Raw genomic sequence first — 26,171 nt, 5'->3', positions numbered from 1 at the left:
GAATGTGTTCCAGCTCATTCCCTGAAGAAACCCCCAACATCCAAGTTTATTTTTTTAATTATAACCAGATAGTAGTTATAATTTAACCATATATTAACCAAATTACTGTATGAGCTGAATGCCTTATCTGAGCTACCAAAAAAAAAAAACCTTGACTCCCTTTTCTGAGCTGATACAGTTGATTTAAATGCCTTTAAATCCAACGAGTGCACAGAGCAACGGAAAGCTCAACACTCCATATGCATCCATGCTGGCCGTGGCACTAAAACAGGCAGAAGTCTAGACTCATGGAGGGAGCACACTTTGGAGTAACTGGTGAAAGTTTCTGTGTCTGGTTTCTGGGAAGTTTCTTTTTATCCCACTACTTTAGCTGCAGGTTTACATGCAACCACATTCAAAAGAGGAGCCTCAAAATACAGGGGATCAAACATTTGCAGAAGGCATTAGATCTCTCAACTCCTTTTGCCACCCAAATGATTTCTGCTCTAAGCAAAGGTGGTGTTCAGTGTTCTTTCATTTATATTGTTTATTATTAACATGTATTTGGTTCCAATCATAAAACTGAAGTACTTGTAAAAAATTACCCCTACAGAATGCAAGGATCCCTCATCCAGCACTTTATGTGAACACTCTCATCTTCAGGGTTCAGTATAAATTGGAGCCCATTACTGAGTCTTCAGAGGTTATAAATAAAAAGGGTTTTTTTTCCTCCTTCAACTATTACAACATAAACCAGAAAGTGACTAGTAAAAACATGTCTTGTTCTTCCTACTGCAGACAACTAGGCTAATTTAAAAATCGAAATATCCAGCCCTACCTATTAAAAAAGGCAGTGACAAGTGGCCAGAACTTCCCCTTGCTAGCACCTGTCATTCCATGTAGCTCTGTAGGCTTTGGTGGAATGACTCCACATTGCACCCACATAAATAAAACCACTTTTGGCCCAACAACCACAGATTTATAAAGGTCAATGTAAAGCAATGGCATCAGTAACTTCTAAAGAAACAAATATTTTAAGTGCAGTGCCTAAGTCCTGAGTAATTTTAACACATTTTCACCACTCACCAAATGTCACATTGTCATGTTTACAAAAATATGAATGCTTTCATGTGGCCTAGGAAAGTAATATTTGCAGTGCAAAGTTTACCTGCTTATATAAAAGTGTTTTTTCCTCAATTTTCCTGTTGGTCTAACATAGAATCATCAGGATGACTTCTACTTTTGCACACAAAATTACAGAATTAAGGTAGTGAACTATTTCTTTGAGTATTATTAGCAAATTTTGTTGTGTGTAAGTGTGCATGACTAAAGGTTGTTTAGTGCCATCTTTTGGGTGGTCCTAATACTACAGAACAGCTTCATCAAATCAATTATACATTTGACACCACTTATGTGTCTAGGAAGCCATGTGTTACTAGATCCCGAAACTTGTTTCTAGGGGTTGTGGGGGTTTTATCCTAGATTTTGCTTCCTAATGTGCATGAGCTCTCTAAAGAACAAACAGGTAGAGATGACAGGAGCTGTAACCTAGGATAAACCTCACCATCACTCCCTAGAAACAAGTTTAGGGATGTAGTAACACACGGCTTCCTAGCCACGGTTCAGCGAGGACAGTACACAGCTGAGTGGCAGCAGTCAGATGACAAAGAAAGTCAAAGTGAGGATGAATTGCTGGGAGTGTTTCCATGCTGCATGAAGAACCACCCCCCAGCCCTTTCTTAGTACACAAATCCCCAAATCCCCAGCAGCAAAATACTTTCCTATTTAGAAACACTGTTTTTTTCCAACTTTGGCCAATGTTCATGCTATTTTATAAGATAATTATCTACGTATCTCAGTCACACCCTATATCACCAAATTTCTTTCTTCTGACTCCTAACATAAGATCAACAGCAAACTCATTAATTTAGTTGTTTATTTTCTGTCTTTATCCCATATTCCTTGGTGGGTCTAAAAGTAGACCATATGTCAAAAACAGACAAAACCCAAGCATCCAAAACTCCAACTTAACACCTGCACTGATAACATAGAATTAGAAGCATACATAAAATATTTATCCCATGGTACCTAGTCCATGACAACTAATAACCAAATCTAACCATAAACCCCTGCCTTTCCAACCAATGGTCTACAGCAGGATTAGGTGACAATGTCCCTTTGAAAAAGTTGGTGGTCAACTAGTTTCATCTTCGGCAAGAAGAAATTGAGTGAAGTAGATAATGCTTTCAGCAGGGTTTCCTTTTCCCCTAATGAGATGGGAGTCCTTTCTATCCCTACTCCTGGACAAACAAGCCATAGCAAAGCCAATTTCACCTGTGATAGGGAGAGTACAGGGCTTGGAGGTAGTCGGGCTTTGGATGCCTCCTGCAGCAATGTAGACACACAAAGAGTGGGCCAGGGTTTGTACTGTGCTCCCTGACTCATGGTCCCAGAGACAGCACAGAGAGAGCCAAGTGAATTACTCATGTGTGGAACAGCATTTATTTACAGCACTTGGCCCTGGAGTCTGGAGCACCAGCTGATCCTTTTTTGCTCGCTGTTGGGGTTGAAATGACATACGCACATACAGCAAAATTTTGGACAAGGCAGCCTCTCCAATGAAATGCTGATGTCTGTAATTAAACTTATCTCTGTGTGGTAACGATCCCCAGGCACAGCTTCCTAGTCCAAGTGCTTGTTGGAAGCTTTCTGGAGGTGTCAGAAGGTTTGCATTCCCCTACTCTTGGATAATCAAACACTGCTCACAAATTCATTTGGATGTTGAAATAAGCCCAGGCAGGAAATTTATGCATGTATGGTTTGGAGCATTTTAGGGACACGAGTCTGGAAGCTGCTTCCTTCATCAGTGTATCCCTTCCTCTGCTGTGGTAGGAGGTAGATACACGTAATTCAGTCTTGAAACGCATCAGGTTCAGTTTTACAGCTGTCATGCCCTCTGTCTCCATCCCTCTTGTTGGAAAGCAGGTCTGTCTATGTGCACCTACAGTAGATCTTATCTGGAAACAGCATCCATGAGAGGCCACGTAGGCTATGGATGCAGCAGTCTCTAACATCAATAATTGGTCTCTTTTCACTGGCACTAATAATTAAATGTCTGGCTTGTGGACAACCACCAGTTATATTGCTCACAGCTAGAGCTTTAGGTACTTTTCACATCATAACTGTACAAATGACCTAAAGGGAGCTAACACACAACGTATTTCCATAGTTCTTTGCAGGGTTGCAGCAGTCAAGATGAATTGCACCATGCTAAGAGAGAGGTAGGGCTGTGTCAGGACACTGCTGTAGGCAGAAGCGAAGAAGAGACTTCCAGCCACACAGATCAAAGCCCCTGAAGGCAAAAGAGATGCTCGAATGACAAGAAGTCAATGAGCCTCTGTTCAAGCACAGCTGTCCACCAATATGTGAAAAATACTGCGGGGCTGGAGCCACAGAGAGTAACATAAAGCAACATGTGCTGGCACTTTTAGCAGTGGGTGACCTAACTGACGCTGACTTTTGCTTTTCTGCCCTCCCTGAAGCAAAGAGCACAAGTTAATGTTGTCACTTCTTACAGTTTCTGAGTGCCGTATGTCATAGCTTGAGTGTTTACAGTTTTTCAACTTGTTTCCGATAACATGTTTGAGTTTGAATTCTTTTGGAAAGGTAAAAACAGAACGTTTTTCTTGGAGAGCTTTGAAATCCAAATTGTAAAGCTGGCAGGGTCCCTCTCAGTTAAATTTGGTTTCACTTTTTTGCCTTAGTAACAATTTCTTTACACAACCTATTTTAGCTCATGTATTTACCATTTAAAGCAATGGCAGCTCAGCTGGCATCATTAGAATTATATAAAGGTATGTTTTTATAAAGTGGAATTTTTTACCTGTTTGCTGAAATACCTGATGATGCATTGGTTTTAAAAAGTGTGTTACATGTGACAGCTGTGCATATTTGTGCTGTAGCTAGGATTTTTATGCCACACCCAGTTCATAAATGTTATTTATGAAGCAACAGCTTCTGACATTTTTAAATAATCAAGAACGAAAATGTTGGTGAGGAAAGCAGCTCAGAATAACACTGATTTCTTTCTTCCCAGATGATTAGAAATAGTGTTGATCTACTTTGGAAATGTAAGAACAATCCAGGCTCTGCAGGAGCCCTGCTATGAGACCTTGGAGGTCCCAGAGAAGGAGTTTCCCTAGCCGCTTTCATTTATGCCTTTGAAGACATATAATATGTAACCAGACCATGCTTCCCCTTGGAATGTCAACCTCAAAAGCCCAAGAATTCTCCTCCAGTCCGTGTCCCTTATTAAGTCCCACACTTACTGAGGACCAGCCCAGCTTTTGCAAATGCTGAAGATCAGCCCATCAGCAGCCACATGACTTCAACAAGCACTGCTACTGAGCCTGAAGGAGCCTGGAGCAGCCACAGGCAGCTGGAGGACTCTCTCTCCTCTTCACCCACTTGCATTTCACAAGGGACACGCAGATGTCCCTCTGCCCAGGTCTCAGCATGCAGCCAAGCAGACAGAGGCAACTGCAACCCAAAGAATTTGGGGTTGCCTCAGCTGTATTCCCCACAGATCCTAGAGTGCCAACAGGCAAACTGGGTATCTTTCACAACAGGAGAGGGCAATGCCAGCGGGTATGGGGATGTGATGTCTGCCTTCCAGTTACGCCCACCTTATGATCACAAATTATGGCTGAACTTGTGCAGGCAATAAAATTAATTATTCTGATTAAAAAAATATTCTGTGTGAAACTATGATGCATCTTTCTGTCTGCGATATTTTAACTGCACATTTAAATTTATTTGGATTTAAAACTTATAATCCTCTAAATAAACAGAAGGTAGAACTCAACAATAAGAGAATGAATCAAGATACTGGGATTAATGGTTAGATCTAATACTACCAGGAAAAGCTTTCCCCGACTTTACCCCTTCCCTCTCTTCTTAGGTCCACATATTCCTAGAAGACTTGAGACATTTCAAAACCTGTAATTTTTTTTCCTTGACCAATCTTCATCATATATCCAAACCTCTACTTTTGCCTTAAATACAGCTTTTAACTTTAGGGCATGCATTTGGCAATTTGAACCATTCAGTCAAATATACTGTGAATTCCCCAGGACACTCATGGAAATAAGACTGAATGAGGTTTCCTGAACATCCCCATGCTCCCTTAGTTCTTCATCACCCAAAGCAATAACATATCTTATGGCATGCTGTGCAAAAAGGAGTTGGTGGCATAGTGAAGGCAGCATATCAGCAGGGGTCCCCTGCATCTCTCACAAACGTGTTCACATGCTTAGCTTTATACCCACTGGAGGTCAAACGGCCTGTCTACACCATGACAGCAAAGGTTTTGCATAAGGGTTTGCATATCAAAGCCAAGAGGAGAAATTTAGTGATGTTAAATGGAAGTTGAATGTTTTGTTGACTGACTTTTTGGTGTTTGGTCTTAAGCAGGAACAATGTTTTTTCCAGAAGATGGGTAAGGAGTAACAAGAGTGAAAATAAAAATTTGGTTTGTATTGGCTTACTACTGTCTGTTTATTTCTTGCTGTACTCTCTTATAGTGTCTGTGGAATAAACTGACATGGAGGATGGATGCCTGTTTTGTTTTAAAAACTTCATTTCTCCTGGTAAGACATTGCACATGCTTCCTCTTGATATCATTTGTAAACAGAGTATTTTAGCCAACATTTTATTAAGTTTTCGATCCTGTGAGCACTCCAGGGGTTAGCAAGATGCTGGGAGTTAAGCCTAACTATAAATATTATCAGGACTGGGGCCTATGTGTCTGCTGAGTTCCCTCTGTTAACATTATGTGACCGAGATACGTGTTCCATGGCTGCAGCGAGGGCTGCTCGCGTGGGCAGAGTGTATTAATAGTCTTAACATGGAGTTGTGCAAGCGAGGTTATGTGCCAGAGGAGGGGCTCATGTGAGCTGCTCCAGATCTGCTGGGGCGATAGCAACCGTGACTCTGCAGTGAACTAGGACAGACAGGGAGTTTAAGCTTTCCAAAAAACTGGAGAGAGCCGCAAAGGAAGGCCCTCACTGCCCCTGTGCTCACCCTCTTCCTACCGACAGCTCCCGGCTGGATCAGCAGCAGGGAGGGAAGCAAGAGGCCTCCTCACCTCACCCGCCCTCCTCAGAGAGGAGTAGGGCAACTGCCACCAAGGGGCGGCCAAAGATGGGGTATCATCAATACAAACCCAATGAAAACAGTTTCATCTGTTTTGTCAAGCATTTGATTCCTGAGCAGTACATCTGGTATTAGATTTTCACATGGCTTCGGAAAATTGTACGGTGTGAAGAGGCTGAGGGGATCAGTCTCCAGGACAGTGGCAAACATGACCCTGCTGCAGTGGCCTCTCCCTGCTCCTGCTGCCCCTCCCTGGCATCCCGGGCTTGCAAGGGACTGGTCAGAATGAAGGGAAAAGGGTACAGGCAGCAGGTGACAGTGACAGTGAAGTCAGGCAAAAAGGCAATGGGTTGGAAAGGGAAAACCATGGGATATAATTTTCTGCATGTCCTTTCTGCAGCGTTTTTAGTCAGAGTACCAGTATGGAGTGTGGGTGCCCAGGCCCTGGCAGGGGTTGCCGGGAGGGTCCCCGTGAGGATCAGCCAGGGGATCACTGCCAGTTCCACCAGCTCCAGCAGACCCACCACCAGGCACGGCTGAGCCCCACAGCCACGACGGTGGTGCCTCAGGAACAGCGGGACAGGGGAGGGCACAACGGTGAGGGGTGAGGGGAAGTGTGAGAGACAGTCCTGAGAGCCCCGAGGGGAGCGGGCAGGGGGGAAGAAAGACCTCCCAAGCCCAAGCACGGATCCCCTGCAGCCCATGGAAAGGACCTGCGGTGGAGGGGGTTTGCTCTGAAAGACTGCAGCCCATGGAGAGGTCCCACACTGGAGCAGGGACAATATCTGAGGGAAATGCAAAGAGGGGCTGTCATGGACTTACCACAGTTCTCCATTCCCCATCCTCCTCCACCACTTGCGAGGGAGTCAGAGGAGTCAGGAACTAAAGAGGGTCTTAGAGCCCAGGAGAAAAAAAGGTAAGGCAAGTGTGAATTAGATCTTATCTTTGTTTCTCATCAACCCTCTCCAATTGGCAATAAATTAAATTAATTTTCTCCAAGTCTGGTTCGTTTGTGACAGTAGCCGGTAATTGATCTCCCTGCCCGTATCTCAATTCATGAGCTTTTCTATCTTATTTTCTTCCTCCTGTTCTGATGAGGAGAAATGTCAGAGGCAGCTGACACCCAGCCAAGGTCAACCCATGATGATACCATATATTTCTTCACTTAAGATTAGTGTTACAACCTTTTATTTTACTCACTTAATTGATAAAATGGAGATATTAAGCATTCCAATGTGTCAGGCAAAATATGGGATGAAGTCTTGCTGACCTTGTGATTAAAACGTGTCAGGGTTCACATATAGGTATATCCAGAACCTAGGGAGACCTTCAAGGAGTTTGTTCTATCCCAAGACACCTAAGCAAGTCTTACGGACTTACGTGCCCTTGTACCCAACAGTAAACAAAGATTTCTCATTTACTTTTCCACTAACACTAAAAAAGAAGTGAAGAAGTCATCTGAAGTTAAGAGACTAACATTAGAAAACAAAGGGGATTGAAAGCAGAAAAAACTAAGAGGTAGCCATCCCATGTCCTGTTCAAATGTGGATAAAACTGTCAAAAAGCAAGGACAAATTAGCAACATCATGAGCCCTGTCCTGAAATAGTTGCAACAAGTTATGGCAGAGCTAGAGGTCCTGCAAACATCTGTGAATTGCATTAATATAAAAAAGGTATTTTGTCCTATTGATAATAAATTGTTTAATCTCTTTGTACCTCATGTTTTTGCCTGTTAAATAAGGATAGAACTTGGTAGGGGCTTTTGAGGAGATAATCTTTAATGACAGTGAATTGCTCATTTGAGAGCCATATAAGCACAAAGAGGGAGTCAAAAATACAATCACAGAATCATGGAATCATGAAGATTAGAAAAGATCTCCAAGACCATTGAATCCAATCTTCAACAGAATACCCCCATTCCCACTAAAGCATATTGCAAAGTGGCATGTCTACTCATTTTTTGAACACTTCCAGGGATGGTGACTCCACCACTTTCCCAAGGAGCCTGCTCCAATGCTTAAACACCCTTTCACTGAAGAAATTTTTCCTAATATCCAACCTGAACCTCCCTTGGCACAACTTCAGACCATTTTCCCCTCCTCCTACCAATGCTTAGAAGGAGGTAATTATTAAGAGCTCCCAAAAGCCAACAAGATTTTAAAAAATAGTATTGACCCAGCAACTGGAGTAAATAACTGATTTTTTACATATTAACGGGTTTTTTTTAGACTAAGCAAAGGTGATTTGTTCCTCATCTCAAAAAGAGCCTGGAGCACAGCCAGGTCTCCCAAAAACTAAAGAGACATCTTACCCTATTTTGGTATATAACAAATATTAGAGAAAGAAACAAAAAACTGTATTTAAAATCATGACTTTGTATTATAATCCCTGGTAGTATTTTTGAAATATCTGCTTAGGTCACAGAATAAAATGATGAATTGCCTGGATTAAAGCGCCTAAGTAAAGGTCTTGATGCAAATCCCCGAATTTACTCGTAAGTGAAGATGCCTTTTGAGGTTCTCTCTCTTGAGGTATACGTTGCTGAAATTTTGCTTACATGTTCTGAATAAAAGAGATGCAGGCAAGAGTATTTCATGCTTAGTTTAGGGTTAGGGTTAGGATTAAGGTTAGGGAAAGGGTTAGGGTTAGACCATCACTTTCTCCACTTGGGATACAGGTTCTGCTTGGCAGCAAGGTAGAAGCTAACAGAATCTCCATTACAGTTGCTGACAGGTAGCGCAGAGATTAGTGAAAACACTGGGACTAGCAACTCTCTTGGCCTTAAAAGAGTTGCACTGACATATCAAAATCCCTCTCTTCACAAGAGGAAAACTCAGAGCTGTTGAGGCTTATTACTCAACTGCTGGATGCAGAAAAGTGTAACTTGCTTGATTCTTTTTTCCCCAAAGTTTCACTTTCCTTTTTGCACATTTAAAGGCATTTGACCGTTTACTTCTCAAATGACTACTGTTGCATGTTTGTTTGACACTTCAAATTCCACTCCAAGAGTAAACTGAGGAGACTACAAATGCTGTACCCCATTTGGGATGTAGGTGTCATGGAAATCTGTGGCTGCTCAGCCGATATAAGCTCTTGTTTAAAATCAAAGCAAGATGTAGGACGACAAGTGCCAACCATGACCTAGTATGTAAAAGTAGGTACTAAAAATATATATAAAAAAGGTTAAGACTGATCATAACATCCACCTCTGTGCCAGAGCTGACAGAAGGAGTAGCATCTTCTGTTCCCAAACAGTCTGCAGATATTCTGATCTGAGTGGTACAGACCTCAGATCACAGAGGCAGAAAGACATTGTCATTTTATCAAAAGGCAACAGAAGCAAGGTCAGTGTCTCAACAAATTCAAGGACCATGTCCTCAGTATAGTAAGGACCACAGAGGTGGCTCACATATTTGAAACAATTGAAGTTTTCACTCTTTCTAGAAGGTGTCAGAGGGCTTCTGACCTGCTCAGGTAGCAAAATCTACCCTTGACTGTACTGAGAAAATCTTTAACTACGTCAGAGACCAACATGGCCCAAGTTCGGCACTATTTAGTATCAGCAAAGATGACACAGTGATCTAAGGATGGTAAAATGCAAGATACCTAACTTTTAAAAAGGACATCAAAGACCCCTGGGACTGCTGTCTGTCCATTTCATTGTAGTAAGTTCAGAAAAACACAAGGTGTAGAAAGGCAACACCCATGTCTGAAGAAAAGGGGGGAAAATGGCAATATACCATTTTGAGCACCTCGATTATTGCGATTATTGTATTATCTCTGTCACAGGTGATGAAGAAGTTGACAATGAATACAAATCTCTACTTTAAACTGCCTTTTTAGGTAACCTCAAGCAGCATGTCGGACTATAATACAGAACTAACAATACATTCAGCCTCTCATACATGAATTTATTACCACAGTTAGAAAGGGTCTAACTTTCTTCCCTAGATGAGGAAGAAAAAAGCTGTTATTCACGAGGAGAAAAAAGCTGTGCCAGGCGAAAAGGAAGTTTTCATGGGAATATTACAACAAATGCCATTTATCCAGCAGTGACCTTCTTCAGACACACACAGGAAAGGTGAGGCTTTCTGGAAAGGGAGAGGGAAGAAAAAAGGAACTCTCTCAGAACAAGTGAGCAAACCAAGACTCAGAGGAGTTTGAGGGGCCAGCCCCATCCCTGCAAACCAAGAGGAAAGCCTATCCAGAACTTTAGCAAAGCATGGATTAGATGAGTCTAAACACATATATAAATTGTTTGGGGAGTGGAGAGTGGTTAATCACTTTCCTTAATGTTTTTTGCCCTTCGTTAAGTACACCTACTGTCCAATTTTGATTATCCAGCATAACAAGTAGGAAGGGTGGATGAGCTTGAGCTAGGGTGAGGGAACTGCCCAGCTTGAGATTGGGCAGTTAACTGCACTGAAAATGTTTGTTGCTAATGTTCAAATTTCTTGGCAATTTTTATAAGGTGTATCAGCATTATACAGACTTTGGTCAGAAGGAACGACCACCACATCCAGGACAGCATGGAAACCTTACTAGGCAGTAGCTTTGGAATCAGCGTGGCCATTGCCCACATGTGCTAAGTGAATGGCAATTGTCTGACATACCACACAGATGTCTCAAAGGTGAAAAACTATCAATAGGTACAGTGATGAGTTTTCATTAGGAGGACTTCCATGGCAATTGTAACACTTCTTGCAGTACTTGTGAAATCCCCTGTCCAAAGCACATGGAGAAAGTGTGGTATCTGTCGAAACTGCAGTGTGATAAAAATATCAAAATGTCAGTGGAGCTCAGGGTATGCATGAATGTGCTCCTTGCCATTTGCCAAGGGACTTTGCAGCCAATGTTACAGTTATATTTAACTTCTGAAACACTTTTGAAGACATGGTATAATGCAGCATTTTGTTTTGCCTGATTGCTTTTATTTGATCCCTAGCAGTTGTTTTGACCATGAAAATTTGGATTTAGGTCAGCTGTTCACAAGAAATTTAGATGGTGATGCAAATTCTTCAGTAGGAATATTTCCACTACCAGAAAGTAACTCTTCAGACCTAAACAGTCTTTTGAGCCAGAGGATTTGTGTGTGATACAGTCACACCTGACTTCACATTCTTATGCAAATCTCCCTCTTCGGCCTTACCCTGCTGTGATAACAGACTTTTGCGATGGTATGTGACTGATAATAGGTGGGAAGAGAGTTTAACTTAAAACTAAATGCTAGGCCATCCCCCAGGTCTTGATCTAGCCATGAAACTGGCACTAAATATATGCACATCTTTGTTGCTGCTACTCTTGGAACTTTATCCCTTAACATGCATCAGCTCACAGGTCCTAACAAGCACATCAATCAAGAAACTGTAAAATGGTTTAAAACATGTTATCGTGGACAAAAGTCAATACATTTTTCACCATGTTTATTTCAGGAGCAAACAGAAAAAACAGATACTGTCCTTGGGAGATAAGTAGGTGACCTGGATTACAAATACTCCTACCTGTGTACCATAAAAATCGTTACAGTGAAAAGTTATGCCATCAGTTATAATGCCTGTATTGTACTAAAATCATGGGAGCGGTATTATGTTAGTCAGGGCAAGATATCTACAGAAAATTTCTTTGTGACCTAAATAAGGACTGGCACACAATAAATGCATTCTTACTTCTACAAGTGGTTTTCAGTTATAAGTAAATGAAGCTTCTTGGCTGGCCCTTACTTTTATAAATTGAACTAACCTGTATTCTGAACCGCAAAGTCTGCTGCATTATATTTTCTGAATAGTAAAATGTTTGACTCACACAGCCAGAAGTGTCAGACCAAGTTCCCACTGAGTCCAATTTTGATAAAAGTTTAATAAAGTTTAATAACGGAAAGCAGAAATAACCGGTAGCAGTTCATTTTGAGTGCATACAGGCCTACATAGGCTACTTAGCCATGAAATTTGGAAGGTGCACAAATTTCTGCATCTTTTTTTTCCCTTTTTTTTGCAACTTTAGTAATGTAAAAACAGAAATTATGGGGAAACACATCAACACATTAAATCACATGATTCTTCTCAAAAAAAAAGTATACTTCTCATTAAAGTGATGATGGACATTGTTTTGCTTTTTTCCAAGTTCTGCTGATTATCAAAACACTTAGACAAAATCAGAGGTTTTCTCTCTTAACCCTGTTATCCTAGTACCAAATCCCAACAGCTAATGACCTCAAAATCAATAATAAATGGAAAAATACATATAACACAAAAGACACCATAGCGGAACAATCTCCATAAATAATCCTGGAAGTGTTCTTCTGAGGACTTTTTTAACAGCATCAGGTCTTTAATCCCCTATTCAGTGGGCCTAATGTGCCATCTGCTGTTTCAATTCTAAACTTTTGAAAGAAGCAGTCATTCTGTAGCATTTAAACAAATAGGCTGAAAAACGGTGGGGCGGTTTGTTTTGTTGTTTTTTTTCTTTAATTTTGGAAGCAACCGTTTATGCAAACAGTGGCAAAGGAATTAAAACTTCACCATTGTTAATGCTGCTCAGAGACTAATAATACTTGAGTCTGAGCCATAAAAACTATTCTTGCACTGCAGACGAAAATACAATGATCTGACCAAAATACGATGATGTGTGAGCGCTATCTGGTGGCTTACTTGGCGTTACAATTTCTTGTGTTTCTTGACTGGATTTTGTTTTTTTTCTCTGAGCGCCAGAACTTCATTAAAAAAAAATCCAAGTTTTATGTCTTTTCTAGGTTTTCATCCAACTAATTGAAATTCTTCAAAAGTTCAGTATGTTTATCTTTCTAAGTCTGGATTCGCACAAACTGTGATCGGAGTTGGCATGGATTAGATACGATAAGGATTGCAAATACATGTACGCAGGCTTTAATATCTGAAATAATCCTGCTAAAATCACTGGGGTTATTCACAGAAAACAACTCAAGCTGTAGCAAGATGATGCACGTGGTACTGTATGTGTGTTGGGCAGCAAACCTTTAGTAAATGTGTCTTCTCGACGTGATTTGTGTTCAAGCAGTGCACAGCAGCACAGCTAGCAATGAGTGGAAAACAAGGCAGCTGAGTTTTTTACTAAAACGCTTACTTGGATAGTATATAAAGGCCAGGAAAAGTTTTGCCCTAATCACAGAACTGTTAAGATCACTGCTAAAATGCAAAACTTACATAGAGCACAGTTGAAATCTGGGAGATGAACCGTGAAACACCCTCCCAGAACAATTCTTTATAGGCGAGTGCCACCTGGTGGGACATTGGGAAGACTTTTCAGACCAATAAAGCTGTTTTAAGGTGGTCAGGATCTTTTCAAATCAGAGAATTTACATCAAAAATTAACAGCAAAGTCTTACAACAGAGAGCATCCAGCAGCTGAGTGGACACATGGCCTGGCTCTAGTCCCTGGTGATCTATGTGTGACACTGATTATGTTGTGAAATGACAGACAAGGAGGTTTGCATATTTTTAATTAATACATTTGCAAGCATCTCTATCTTGAATCCATGCAAGTTCAAAAATAAATTATTTAAATTCTTTCCTTTCAATTCTATGCTTCTACTTCTAATCTGTGACACTTGTAATTCCCTAAATTTCAAAGTGCGTACAACTCCTAGGTAGGTATCCTATGCAACACAAAATTAAAAGCATGAATGAACAGTTCCTTTGTTGTGAGTTTTCTATGCTAGGGAAAGCACAACAGAGTTGGGCACACGTTACCACATCTCAAAGAAAAGGGTAGAGACTGACACACATCTCCAGCTTAAGCCAAATTAGGCCTCTGTTGTAACCAAAAGGGTATTTCTGCTCCTGACGTATTAATGGGTGGCAGCCACAGTCTCCAGAAGTCATGACACTGCTCGAAATGTCCAGCATTTCCTGTTGTATTCTAAAGAAAGTCCCATATTTGAGGCCCAGTTCTGATTTTGCTCATCCCTCTGTGGCACAACTGCACTTTTGTTGAGCAAGTAGCTGGGAAACTGGGTTTATCTCTTCACATGTTTTGTTGCACATCTCAAAACAGTGTTCATTTATAAACTTGCAAGATTTACAGAACACCATCGAAAACGAATGTATTGTTGGAATTTAGCAGGCAATCAGACTGTGCAATTGACACAGACACGGGGTTCCAAGGTCGTGTGACATGGTTTAAATTAGGAAGAATAGTCTTCGGGTTAGATTTAGTGGCATATATGGGACACCCCATCCTAAGAAAACAGCAGATACATAAAATTACAGAAATGTTCACCCTATCACAAGGTTTTGCTACTTCTGTTTTCAACCTCTGAGTTTTACACTTGCATAAAATGCCATTTTGAGAGACACACAAGCATCTTTAATTTGGAAGCCCAGGAGGTCACCAACAGGTACACTGCTTCTGTTTTCATTCACGCATTTGCTCACCACTTCTTTGTCCTCATCCTCCCGGCCTCAAGAAGCAGAAGGAAGCGTTACTTGGCAGTGCACATCGCACGGGCGTTGCATATAAAGAATTAAGGGGATTAGCTGCACCACTATGGTTGGTTATGGCTTCAAAGGAAAATATTGGCTGCACCTACGTAAATGTCTCTGTTTAAGTGATTTAAAAGAAACCATTTCCCAGAAGTACAGGTGCATGACCGACTGCAGCTATTAGGGCCGTGAAAGGGCAAGAACTGCTTGGTGAATGGCGGGGGGGGGGGGGAGGGATGGGGGCACTAAATAAAAAGACGGAAAAGCCACGAAGGCGATCAGGGATCTCTCTCCCCTCCCTCCCCCGCCCCAGGAGCTCCGGGCCGTCCACCTGCCGCTCCCCAGCCCCACCGCACGCCCAAGCCCCCGGACCGGCGCCGCCCGGAGCCCATCCCGGCACTCCAAAGAAACACCCGCGTCCGCCGGGCAGCGCAGGGCACGGCCCGGGCCCAGATGCCCTCGGGGCTGGGGGGGCCGGACACCCCCCGGCCGGGTGGGCCCCGGGCAGGAGGAGCAGCGGGGGCGGGGGAAGGGGCGCAGGCCGCCCGGCAGCCGAGAGCCGACCCCGGGCTGTGCCCGCCGCGCCCCGTCCCGCCCCGTCGGGGGCGGCGGGGGAGAAGGGGGGCCGGCAGCCGCCCGCGGCCGCGTTACGCACGCAGTGAGCTCAGCGGCCCGGGCCGAGGGGCGGCGCGGCGGGGGGCGGCGGGACGCGCCGCGGCGGGGGCGGCCCGGCAGAACCCCATAAAGGGCGGCCGCGGCCGCCCCGCTGCCGCACTCAGCCCGCACGGCGGAGGGGGCTGGAGGGTGGCTGGCCCGGAGAGCCGGCGTTCGCTCCGCTCGGCAAGGACGGGAGGCTCCTCGGCGGGGCCGTGGAAGTGCAGGCGGGACCGTCCCGGGGCTGCCGGAGACTCGCCGGAGCGTCCTCCCCGCCCGCTGCCGGGGAGAGCCGAGGAGGAGGCGGGAAGGAGAAGCGGCAGCGAGAGCAGGACAGGAGGCAGAGAGACGGACCGGGGGGCACGGCTGCCGCCCTCGCACACCCTCGCTCCCCGCCACCGCGCCCCGGCCATGGGAAAGCCGACGCCGCCGCTCCAGTGACCGCGGGACCCGGAGCCCGCCCGGTCCTCCGCCAGCAGAAAGAGACTCAGACACCCCCCAAAACCTGAAAGCAAAAAAAAATAATCCTATATCTCTATTACATATTTCTCTATAAAGTCAAATAAAGACACGAGAAGGGCTCCGTCAAGCCGGCGGGTGCAGCAGCGAGCCTCCCCCGCCCGAGCGCGGCGGCCGCGATGAGGCCCGGGGGGCCCCTGCCGGCGCTGGCGCCGGTGCTGGCGGCGCTGCTGGGGCTGTGCAGCGCCGAGCGCCGGGCCCTGGTGCTGCCGCGGCGCCTGGGCGCGCCCGCCGGCCGCGAGCGCTTCCGCCTGGAGGCCTTCGGGGAGCGGCTGACGCTGGAGCTGGAGCCCGACAGCAGCTTCCTGGCCCCGGACTTCACCCTGCAGTACCTGGGCGGGCCGCCGCCGCCGCCCGAGGACGACCTCTCCCGCTGCTTCTACTCCGGCACCGTGAACCGGGACCCCAGCTCCGCCGCCGCCCTCAGCCTGTGCGCGGGGATGCGCGGCGCCTTCTCGCTGCGGGGCCGGCAGTACCTGATCCAGCCGGCCCCCGGCACGGCGCACCGCGCCGGACCGCACCTCCTCCGCCTGCGCGGGGTCCGCCGGGCCGCCCCCGCCGCCCGCTGCGCCGTGGCCGAGGCGGGGGCGGGGGCGGAGGGGCCGCAGCCCGCCGGGCTCGCAGGTACCGTCGGGACGCCGCGCCGCCCTCCGCGGGGACTGGGATGGCATGGCATGGCATGGCATGGCATGGCATGGCATGGGATCTGTCTCGCCCAGCGCCCCCGCCCCGACGGGCGCTGGCTGGGATGCCCCGGCTAGAGCTTACTCCGCATCGCACCCCGAGGGGCGGCGGCGGGGTGCTTCGCACTGGGTGCGGCGTTCGCCCGGAGGCAGCGAGCTGGACGGGTTATTCAGCGGGGGCTGCCAGAGGTTGGGGGCGGGAGGTGGGCGCGGGGCCATAGGGTACATCCCTTGAGTATCGGTGGGTTTGGGCTTCCTTACGGTGGTCTCTTGTTTTGTTGTGCTGACCTGCGCTTTCCCTCCTTCTCCCTATCTTTTTTTTTAATGCAGAAACGAGAAGCAGAAGGAAGAAGAGGTTTGTGTCCAGCCCCCGCTACGTGGAGACCATGCTGGTAGCCGACCAGTCCATGGCCGAGTTCCACGGCAGCGGGCTGAAGCACTATCTCCTGACACTGCTCTCCGTGGCGGCCAAGCTGTACAAGCATCCCAGCATCCGCAACTCCATCAGCCTCGTGGTGGTGAAAATCATGGTCATTTACGAGGAGCGGAAGGGACCTGATATCTCTTCGAACGCGGCCCTGACTCTGAGAAACTTCTGCAGCTGGCAGAAGCAGCACAACCCGCCCAGCGACCGGCACGCGGAGCACTACGACACGGCAATCCTCTTCACCAGGCAGGTAAGGGACATGAAGGTCAAATCCATCCCCATGCCCTTTGCTCCCTACCCCAGGAGGCCCCCTCTGCCAGGAAACCCCAAAAAAAGTGTTCAGAGACAGTCTTGTGTCATCACAGCTTTGGTGAAGTAGGCTAAAAATTAGATGAAGTGCTTTTCATTTTGTTAGTCTTTTGCTGTTTGCACCATCTCAGGTGAAACTCACAGTTTGTGCACTGTATTTCTGCCCCATATATTTTTAGCAGATTTAGGATGGAAATTATGCATTTTATTTCTACGTGTAACCCTTGTGTATGTTCCAAAGACAGATTTTTGCCATCATACCCATTGAAGTGCTGAATATTTATGCTCTTTCCATAAGTAAAGGCAAACTGCCAGGGCTGGATGGCTCTTGCCAAGGTTAAGTCTCTGATCTGATTAATAATGAAACTGCCTTTTTTTACAGGACCTGTGCGGTGCCAAGACATGTGATACTCTTGGGATGGCTGATGTGGGAACAGTTTGTGATCTAAACCGCAGTTGCTCTATCATAGAAGACGATGGTTTGCAGGCTGCCTTTACAACAGCCCACGAACTAGGTACTTGAAGCTTTGAAAGGCAATTTCATGTGATTAATTGAAGCCAACTTGATGCCGTAAAGCAACTGCCCAGCCTGCACCGCGGGCTCACCCAGTGCAGTCAGGAGGAGGCAAAGCTTTGCCTTGCAGCAGGGTTGAACTGGGGAAAGCGAATCCAGTCTGCACAGCATTGTCTGCAAGAGCTGTGTGTTTGACTGACTGCAGGAAAAAAACGGGGAGAGAAGATACAGTGCCATCTGCTTAAAATCTGGCAGCATTCAGATTCGGGTTATTACTTAAAGACCAGGCTATGAGCAGCACTAGAGTAATATTTAAAATACTACTGGTAATGCATAGGACAGACTTCCTAAAATCACAGACTTTCCTTTTTTTTTAAGGCCACGTGTTTAACATGCCTCATGACGATGCAAAGCAGTGTGCTGGTATTAATGGAATAAGCCGGGATTTCCACATGATGGCATCTATGCTTTCCAATCTGGATCGCAGCCAGCCGTGGTCTCCGTGTAGTGCCTACATGATTACAACATTTTTGGATAATGGTCATGGTAAGATTATTAAGCTTTCCATTCATGTGGCATTTAAGCTCTTGTGCTTTACTGCTCTGCTTTTTTTTCTTTCTTTTTCCTTTTTTTTAACAGAGTGCTTTCTGCTTCAGCATAGAGTTAACCTTTTGCATGCTGCCAGTGAATTTAGAAGACCCTTAGTTTTACAGAAATGGTGGCACAAATGGGCTCAAAGACTTCTGTCACAAAGCAAATGCAGTTCCCTTTTGAAACTGAATTCACTCACAGCATCATCTGCCTTTTTTTTTTCCCCTTTTTTTTCCTTTTCAGGTGAGTGTTTGTTAGACAAGCCCCATAAACCAATCCAGCTCCCTTCTGACTTGCCTGGCACGTTGTACGATGCCAACAGACAGTGCCAGTTTACATTTGGAGATGAGTCCAAGCACTGCCCCGACGCAGCCAGTACGTGTACGACGCTGTGGTGTACTGGCACTTCTGGAGGACTGCTTGTGTGCCAAACCAAACACTTCCCTTGGGCAGACGGCACCAGTTGCGGGGAAGGGAAGTGGTGCATGAATGGCAAGTGTGTGAATAAAACTGAGAAGAAGCATTATGATGTAAGTATTGAGAAAGAAATCAGAATGTATCTTGGGTTGCAGAGTCGCATGGAAAATGCTGCGGTGGGGGGAATCAGTTAAAAGGGGTTGAATCAATGGAGGCAGACAGCTAATAAAACAAACTTGGAGCGTCTAATGAGTAGTTTGGGTAAAAATGAGCATGATTGTGGCTTTTGTGGTTTGGTTTTGTCTTGCTCTTAGTGTATTAACTTTTGTTCCCCTTCTGCTTGTCATTCCAGACGCCAGTGCATGGGAGTTGGGGGTCCTGGGGGGCGTGGGGAGAGTGCTCCCGGACCTGCGGCGGTGGAGTGCAGTACTCCTTCAGGGAGTGTGACAACCCCATCCCGAGGAACGGCGGGAAGTACTGTGAAGGGAAGCGCGTGCAATACAGATCATGTAACATTGAGGACTGCCCGGACAACGATGGTAATCTTGTCCCCATTTCTGAGGCAGAGGATTGGTGTCTTGTGGAGGAAGAGCATGGACAGAGTTGATCTAATGTCCACCTGTCTTTTCTCTGCCTGCAGGCAAAACGTTTAGGGAGGAACAATGTGAAAAGCACAATGAGTTTTCCAAGTCTCCCTTTGGAAGTGGACCTGCAGTGGAGTGGACACCCAAGTTTGCTGGTGTCTCTCCAAAGGACAGATGCAAGTTGGTTTGCCGAGCAAAAGGAACAGGATACTTCTTTGTTTTACAGCCAAAGGTATTTTAAAACCGTACCTCTTCTGTCTAATATGAATAGAATTTTTATTTTCTCTCTTTATGTCAAGGGTCAAACAGTGCAGGAATCTGAAATTATGTCTTTCTTATATTGAAGTTGGATTATTCCTCTTCCTACAGATACATCTTAATCAGTACAAGCATGCTTTTTAACTATTCTGGCACAGTACTTCCAGTTATTTCACACGTACTGCCCCTTCTATCCACTCCACCATGGTTTCCTTTTCTCTCCTTCCACCAATTTGATTACATGAAGATATGTTCAGAAAACTGGGGGGGATCTTTGCCAAAACACTGGTGCTTTCTCATACTGGTTACTAATATGCTGACAGCTTAAAATAAACATGAGGAAAAGTGTTCATCTTGCACAGCTACTCGAACTCACTGTCATCAGATGTTGAGAGCCAGTAACTACCGGGGCGATGACACATGTTTTTTGTAGACCAGTACTTCTAGAAATAGAGGATATGTTGAACAACATTAAAAGCAATGTTGATGCTGTACTTTGGAGAACATGACTACCTTCTAGTGACATCAGAAAACAATGTTCTTTCTTTACATGAAATCAGTAAAACAGTTTTGTACGAGGGGATATTAAAGAAAACTGAAATTTTTTGTTCTTTTCTCTCACCATGACATCATTTTTGCAAGTGAGATGAAGTAGCACTACGTACCTCCGACCATGGGCTGCTTTGGTTTTAATTTCCAAAGCCCTGAAAATACAGGTGCTGCAGGTCTACCACCTGTCCATACTGTGCATTTGACATGTGTCCGTGTTACGCAGTTCCAAAGCAATGTGCATCTTCTAATCAGAGGTCCTGCTGTTTGTGTCTTGCAAAGGTTGTGGACGGCACCCCATGTAGCCCCGATTCCACGTCCGTGTGTGTGCAGGGGCAGTGTGTAAAGGCCGGCTGTGACCGTGTGATAGGGTCCAACAAGAAGTTTGACAAATGCGGTATTTGTGGTGGCAATGGATCCACTTGCAAGAAAGTGTCTGGCACACTTGTAAGAGCAAAGTGAGTATATGATTGCTGCTGTTACTTTGTTCTGGTGGTTGTTTTGTGAGTGTAAACTCTGGCTTTCCAAGTCAGTGAGATGTTGCCCAAGTTTGTCATTGGAACTGAGATTTGATATGTCAGAACGATCTGACTGAGGATAACTTACAGTGGGATGCAGCAAAAGAAAGCCCTTATGTGTGGGCGTATCTCTGCAAAAGTGGGATGTGACTTGGGGAATCCCTTACTCCATTAATTAGGTTGGCAGCTCATGACCTAAATGCTTTGACTAAAAACAAAGTTTAGCCTTGTGCTGGGAGACTTCTTCCCTTTCCCAGGGAAGAGCGGAGGACTCAGTCTTTTTCTTTTCTCTCGGGCAGACCCGGCTACCACGATGTCGTCACCATTCCGGCTGGGGCAACCAACATCGAGGTGAAGCAGCGGAACCACAGGGGCGCGAGGCACGATGGCAGCTTCCTCGCTATCAAAGCTGCAGATGGCACCTACGTCCTCAACGGTGACTACACCTTGTCCACGCTGGAGCAGGACATCACCTACAAGGGCAGCGTGCTGAGGTACAGCGGCTCCTCTGCCGCCCTGGAGAGGATCCGCAGTTTCAGCCCCCTGAAGGAGCCTTTGACCATCCAGGTCCTCACGGTGGGGGACCTGCCACAGCCCAAGATCAAGTTCACCTATTTCGTGAAGAAGCCCACGCAGCCTGGGTCGGAGAAGGCGCCCGGTAGAAAGAAAGAGTCCTTCAACGCCATCAGGGAGATCATCTCGTCCGAGTGGGTCATCGAGGAGTGGGGCGAGTGCTCCAAGTCGTGTGGCTCGGGCTGGCAGCGGCGGGCAGTGGAGTGCCGGGACCCGCAGGGCCGGCCGGCCTCCGACTGCGCCCGGGAGCTGAAGCCCAGCAACCTCCGTCCCTGTGCCGACGTGCCCTGCCCGCAGTGGCAGCTGGGGGACTGGTCACCCTGCTCTAAGACATGTGGGAAAGGTTTCAAGAAGAGATTGTTGAAATGCATTTCTTACGACGGCAGCGTGCTGCCGCAAGAAAGCTGTGAACCTTCCAAGAAACCGAAACACCTAATAGACTTCTGCAACGTTACGGACTGCAGTTAAAATAGGACAAGTTGGGAAAGCTAAAAGTCTTTTTTTTTTTTTTTTTAACTTCAGAACAATGCACTGAAAAAAAAAAAGAGGGCTAGAGGCAGCACATCTGTTTTTGCATAAAAAATTCATAGTAAGGATCCACTGAGGTGGGACAGTGCAAATAGCTTTAGTTGGCTTTGCATCCTAAAAATACCCTGCCAACTGAAAATTTGATGGGATAGCAGACCCATGTCACTCACTCGACTTCAGCAGATAAGGCCCGAAGGCATCATAATGGCCTTTTTTAAAGTCTATTACAAATTAAACAAAACAGGAGCAGTAAGACACGTTTAAGCAAACATTTTGGGGTTTAGTTATTTCTTCCTTCTTTTGGATTTATATTGTGGTACTGATCAAGTCCCCAGGTGTAGGAAAGCAGGGAAAGGGGAGTGAAAAAGATAGCTTAAAATAATTGGTCAGAGCTTACCTACCTCACAAAGGGCAAAAAAACAGGATTGGAAAAGGAGCTTTAACTATGTCATTCATGGCTGCTATTGTTTTAGAGAATAGTTTTATATAAAAATAAAGCCATATTCTCTACGTGTAAAGAGTAAGAAATATCAAGAATAGTCGGACAACTTCACAAATAACTAAATTTTTTGGTTTTTTTAAGTGCCTTTATGTCATCCCAATGTGCCTGTCCGTTTCTCTCATCCACTCCAGTGCCATTGTGGTGACATATGTAATCCAGAGGCTAGAAAAAGTGGAAATCTTAATGGAACATATATTATCTCTGGTTGCTCTTTGTGCCTTCTGCATACCTTCCACTGGCTTTTCTGATTCCAGCTTGGTCCTACCTTCCTGTCAAACAGACTGATGGAGTTTGTGAGCATTTGAGTGAAGCTTTGACATTCAAATCTTTTGCCTTGCCCCAGCCAATGGATACTGTTTGCATTTGGGTTAAAAAAAAAGAAGAATCCCACTGTGAATGGGAACCTCCTGTGTGGCCTCTGATGCGTTTGTAGTGCTCAATCACTGATAAGGTGGGAAGGCAAAGCTGAAGGATAGCAGGTCCATCCACAGCTGCATTCACATGATTGAAGTTTGTGCCAGTTCATAGACAATGAGAGAATATGGCTTTCCATATGTATATAGTAAAATATATTACTATAGATTTTATATACTTTATAAGTATTTTATATTTCTTTCCCTTCTGGGAAAGGTTATAAATTGTAATAAATGCATATAATGAGCATATTTATTTTTATACTTCTTGTCTAATGTGATCTTCTAAGTTATCACTTTTTTAAAAGGACATATAACAAGGATAGAGTATTTATACAGTATAATATGTTACTAGAGGTAATAAAAGAACCCTATAAATTTTGGAAATGGAGCGTCTTTATTTCACTGGACTAAAACTAGTCCATCAAGCAGAAAGAGCTTGGAATCTAAGGAAATGTTATGCAAAAGGCTACTAATTAACTGTGTTAGTGAAGAGGTTTGGAAAACTCTACCTGTAACACCATACATCACGTTAAAAGAGGTAATTTTGTATTTTATTACTTAACCACTAATTCATCTATTAAAAATCACAGTGCAACTGGACTGATGCTACTGGTTGTAATAACTGCTTGCAGAAGGAGTATTGCTGTCAGTAGTGTTTATAACCAACAAAATACATACAAAAGTAGTTTTACCGGCTCTGGTTAACCTTACCCCAGTGGGAAAGGAGCATTCAAAATTCAAAGCCTTTAACAAGCACTCAGAGGTTTCCCTCACCAGTTTCTGGAGGCCCCCCTGATCGTGCTTTTCTAATTAGAAGTACTGTATGAATGAGCTGTTCTAACACTGTTGGTTACACTTTTTATTATGTTAAAATAGATACTAAGCATCAAGAAACTGATTTTTGCTCCCTCATATCTGATCTCATGACCACTGCACTCAAGGGAAAATCTTCGGTTGAGCTCGATAGGATTTTTGCCATGGAATTTGAGATATCAGTCATTTATGGATACTTTTGGCTTTATGTCATGTAAAAATCTATTAAAACTTCCTTTGCCAATGTTTGGACTCAGTCTTGCAGAAATAGTTCCCACTTTGTTCTGTGGATAAAATCCTGGCCCCTCTAAAGCACATAGAAAAATTCTCATCACATCACACTTCATTGAGCATTACTTTGACATGCAAAAACACTGGGGACTATTTTGCTTCTAACATTATTTAGGAGGGAGCCAATCCCTTTCTGTATTTATAAATAGTTAAAAGTATGTATACATACAGCAAATAACTATTTATTTGTATATATGTATATGTACACCAATATTTTACTACAGCAGGTTAAAATTAAGATTATATACAGTTTCAAGAGAAAAAAAATATACATTTTTATTTTCATTTTCTGCTGTTGTTGTTACTTCTTGTAGACTTCGCATCCTAATATGTAGCTGGTGGTTGGTGTTACCTGAAACAGTCTCCATTTAAGATTCCAAGGAGCTACAGTCCTGAAAAGGCAACACCCTGTGATATCTACAGAATTGACGAGGTCCCGTGACTTCTGGGTGATGGCAATTGCCCAAATTTGCTCTCCTCAACTAGAAGAAACATTCAAGGCGAGGCTGAGAAAGGCCTGCAGAGGAAACAGCTTCTCCATGACCTATCCATATCAACTGAAGCCCAGCTGAGGTGCTGACATACTCTCACTTCTTGCAGTAGTGCTTAAAGAGGCTCTGGGGAGAGAAAAATGGCATTTCACAGGCACCGCCTTTCATGCTGAAGGGAATTTGGATCCAATCAAATACAGCCAATTCCTTCTTTAACAAAAGGTGGTGAAGTGTTCTACATTTCCAAAACATCGTGACTGCATTACCTAGGTCAGTCAGCCCTGTGGTTACAGTGAGGAGTCAGAGGGGGTGAGGGAAATCAAACACATTTGGTATTTTACACAAATGTCAATAACAGTTTTTACACTTTCACAAACAGCTGCATAATAAAATGAGTGATGAACTAGTAAAGTTTTATGACATACTGGCAGCCTATTTGCTATGGTAGCATTCGTTTCTTTAGAGCACAAACAAGGCAGCAGCAGGTCAGTTGTAGTGCAGCTGACCAAGACTGCATTTCCAAGTCATAGTTCACTGGCTATTTTTCTTTGATTAGATCATGAATTCTTGGCAGCTGCATCTCTTATACAGTAATAAGGTTCATGAATCACAGAATCATAGAATGGTTTGAGTTGGAAGGGACCTTAAAGATCATCTTGTTTCGACCCCCCTGCCATCAGCTGGGACACCTTCCACTAGACCAGGTTGCTCAGAGCCCCATCCAACCTGGCCTTGAACACTTAGAGGGATGGAGCATCCAAAACTTCTCTGGCAAACCTGTTCCAGTGCCTCACCACCCTCACAGTAAAGAATATCTTCAGTATATCTAATCTAGATTTCCCCTCTTTCAGTTTGATGCCCTTCCCCCTTGTCCTGTCACTACAGTTCCTGATGAAGGGTCCCCCTCTGGCTTCCCTGTAGGCCCCTTCACAGGCTGGAAGCTGCAATGAGGTCTCCACACAACCTTTTCTTCTCCAAACGGAACAGCCCCAACTTTCTCAGCCTGTCAAAATTACGAAAATTATGAAATTATATCCTTTTTTTAATAGAGCTGGATAACAGAGAACGTGCTCCAAATAATGTATTACTTAAGCAATGCAATCAAAGAACTGCTCCCTTCCAAAGCACCCTTTAGTTACATGAGAATCTGCTGCTCTGGGTGACCCAGCAAAGGGAAATGAGCAAAACCATAAGGGAAACGAGCAAAACGAGCATAGTGTAGCTGTGTAGCAATCAAGATCACAATTAAACACATTCCCTGCACCAAAAGTCTGGCAATTTATAGCTGTTCTCACAAAGGACTGGGTATTTAACTGCTTTTATGTGCACACCCATCACTGTAAGCAGGAATCTCAACACTTTGTTACTGACTGACAAGGAGTGCTCTGGGGAGAAGGAGCAGCAACGAACTTGTGAGTAAAAGAGCTGGCACTTTCTGCCAGCCCAGGCACTCTTCTTGGGCCACAGTCACTGGTTCCACTAATGCCCCTGTGGGCTTCAGACCCTAGATGAAAATTGTTGCTTTCAACAAGGTTGTCTCAGTTGTCCAGCTTGACAGGGTGGGTGGGACAAGCTCCCAGCACCCAGCATTTCATCTGAGGACAGCCTCACAGCCTTTTGGAGCCAAATTTGCCTGGCTTCCTCCCAGGTTCAGAGGAAACAGATGCTCTAGCTTTGGGGGTTTTAACATTTTTAATGTCATAAGATAAATGAGTTTAGCTGTGTAGTGTGGGTGTGGCAGATGAAACCTGTGTCTTCAAGTATTTTCAGAGGTGTGGGGAGAGGCAGGTGTCTCAATGAATGAGATGTGCCTGCCTTGATCACCGTTGGTTTCATTGCTTGCAAGGCTGAAGGATCTTCCAGTTCTTGATCAGGCTACAGTCTCCCTGTTGGCAGAGCAGGGTAACTGAAAGCACTGTACAGAGGAGTTTTTAGACATTGCAGAC

At 44.8% G+C, this 26,171-nt stretch overlaps 1 protein-coding gene across 1 annotated transcript; it reads left to right on the top strand.

The window, feature by feature from the left end:
- Positions 1–15,362: 15,362 nt before the first annotated feature.
- ADAMTS1 (ADAM metallopeptidase with thrombospondin type 1 motif 1) lies at positions 15,363–23,688 on the top strand. Its single transcript, XM_027744134.2, has 9 exons — positions 15,363–16,385; positions 16,775–17,121; positions 17,563–17,695; positions 18,073–18,240; positions 18,529–18,815; positions 19,055–19,241; positions 19,343–19,518; positions 20,376–20,551; positions 20,911–23,688. Exons 1-9 carry the CDS (start codon positions 15,881–15,883, stop codon positions 21,650–21,652), a joined length of 2,721 nt encoding a protein of 906 aa, XP_027599935.1. The 5' UTR covers positions 15,363–15,880; the 3' UTR covers positions 21,653–23,688.
- Positions 23,689–26,171: the final 2,483 nt, after the last annotated feature.

The sequence above is a fragment of the Pipra filicauda genome, unplaced genomic scaffold (assembly GCF_003945595.2).
Source record: "Pipra filicauda isolate LSUMZ 115617 unplaced genomic scaffold, ASM394559v2 scaffold171_size1565689_pilon, whole genome shotgun sequence".
Taxonomy (NCBI): domain Eukaryota; kingdom Metazoa; phylum Chordata; class Aves; order Passeriformes; family Pipridae; genus Pipra; species Pipra filicauda.
This window is presented reverse-complemented; position numbering and strand designations above follow the sequence as displayed.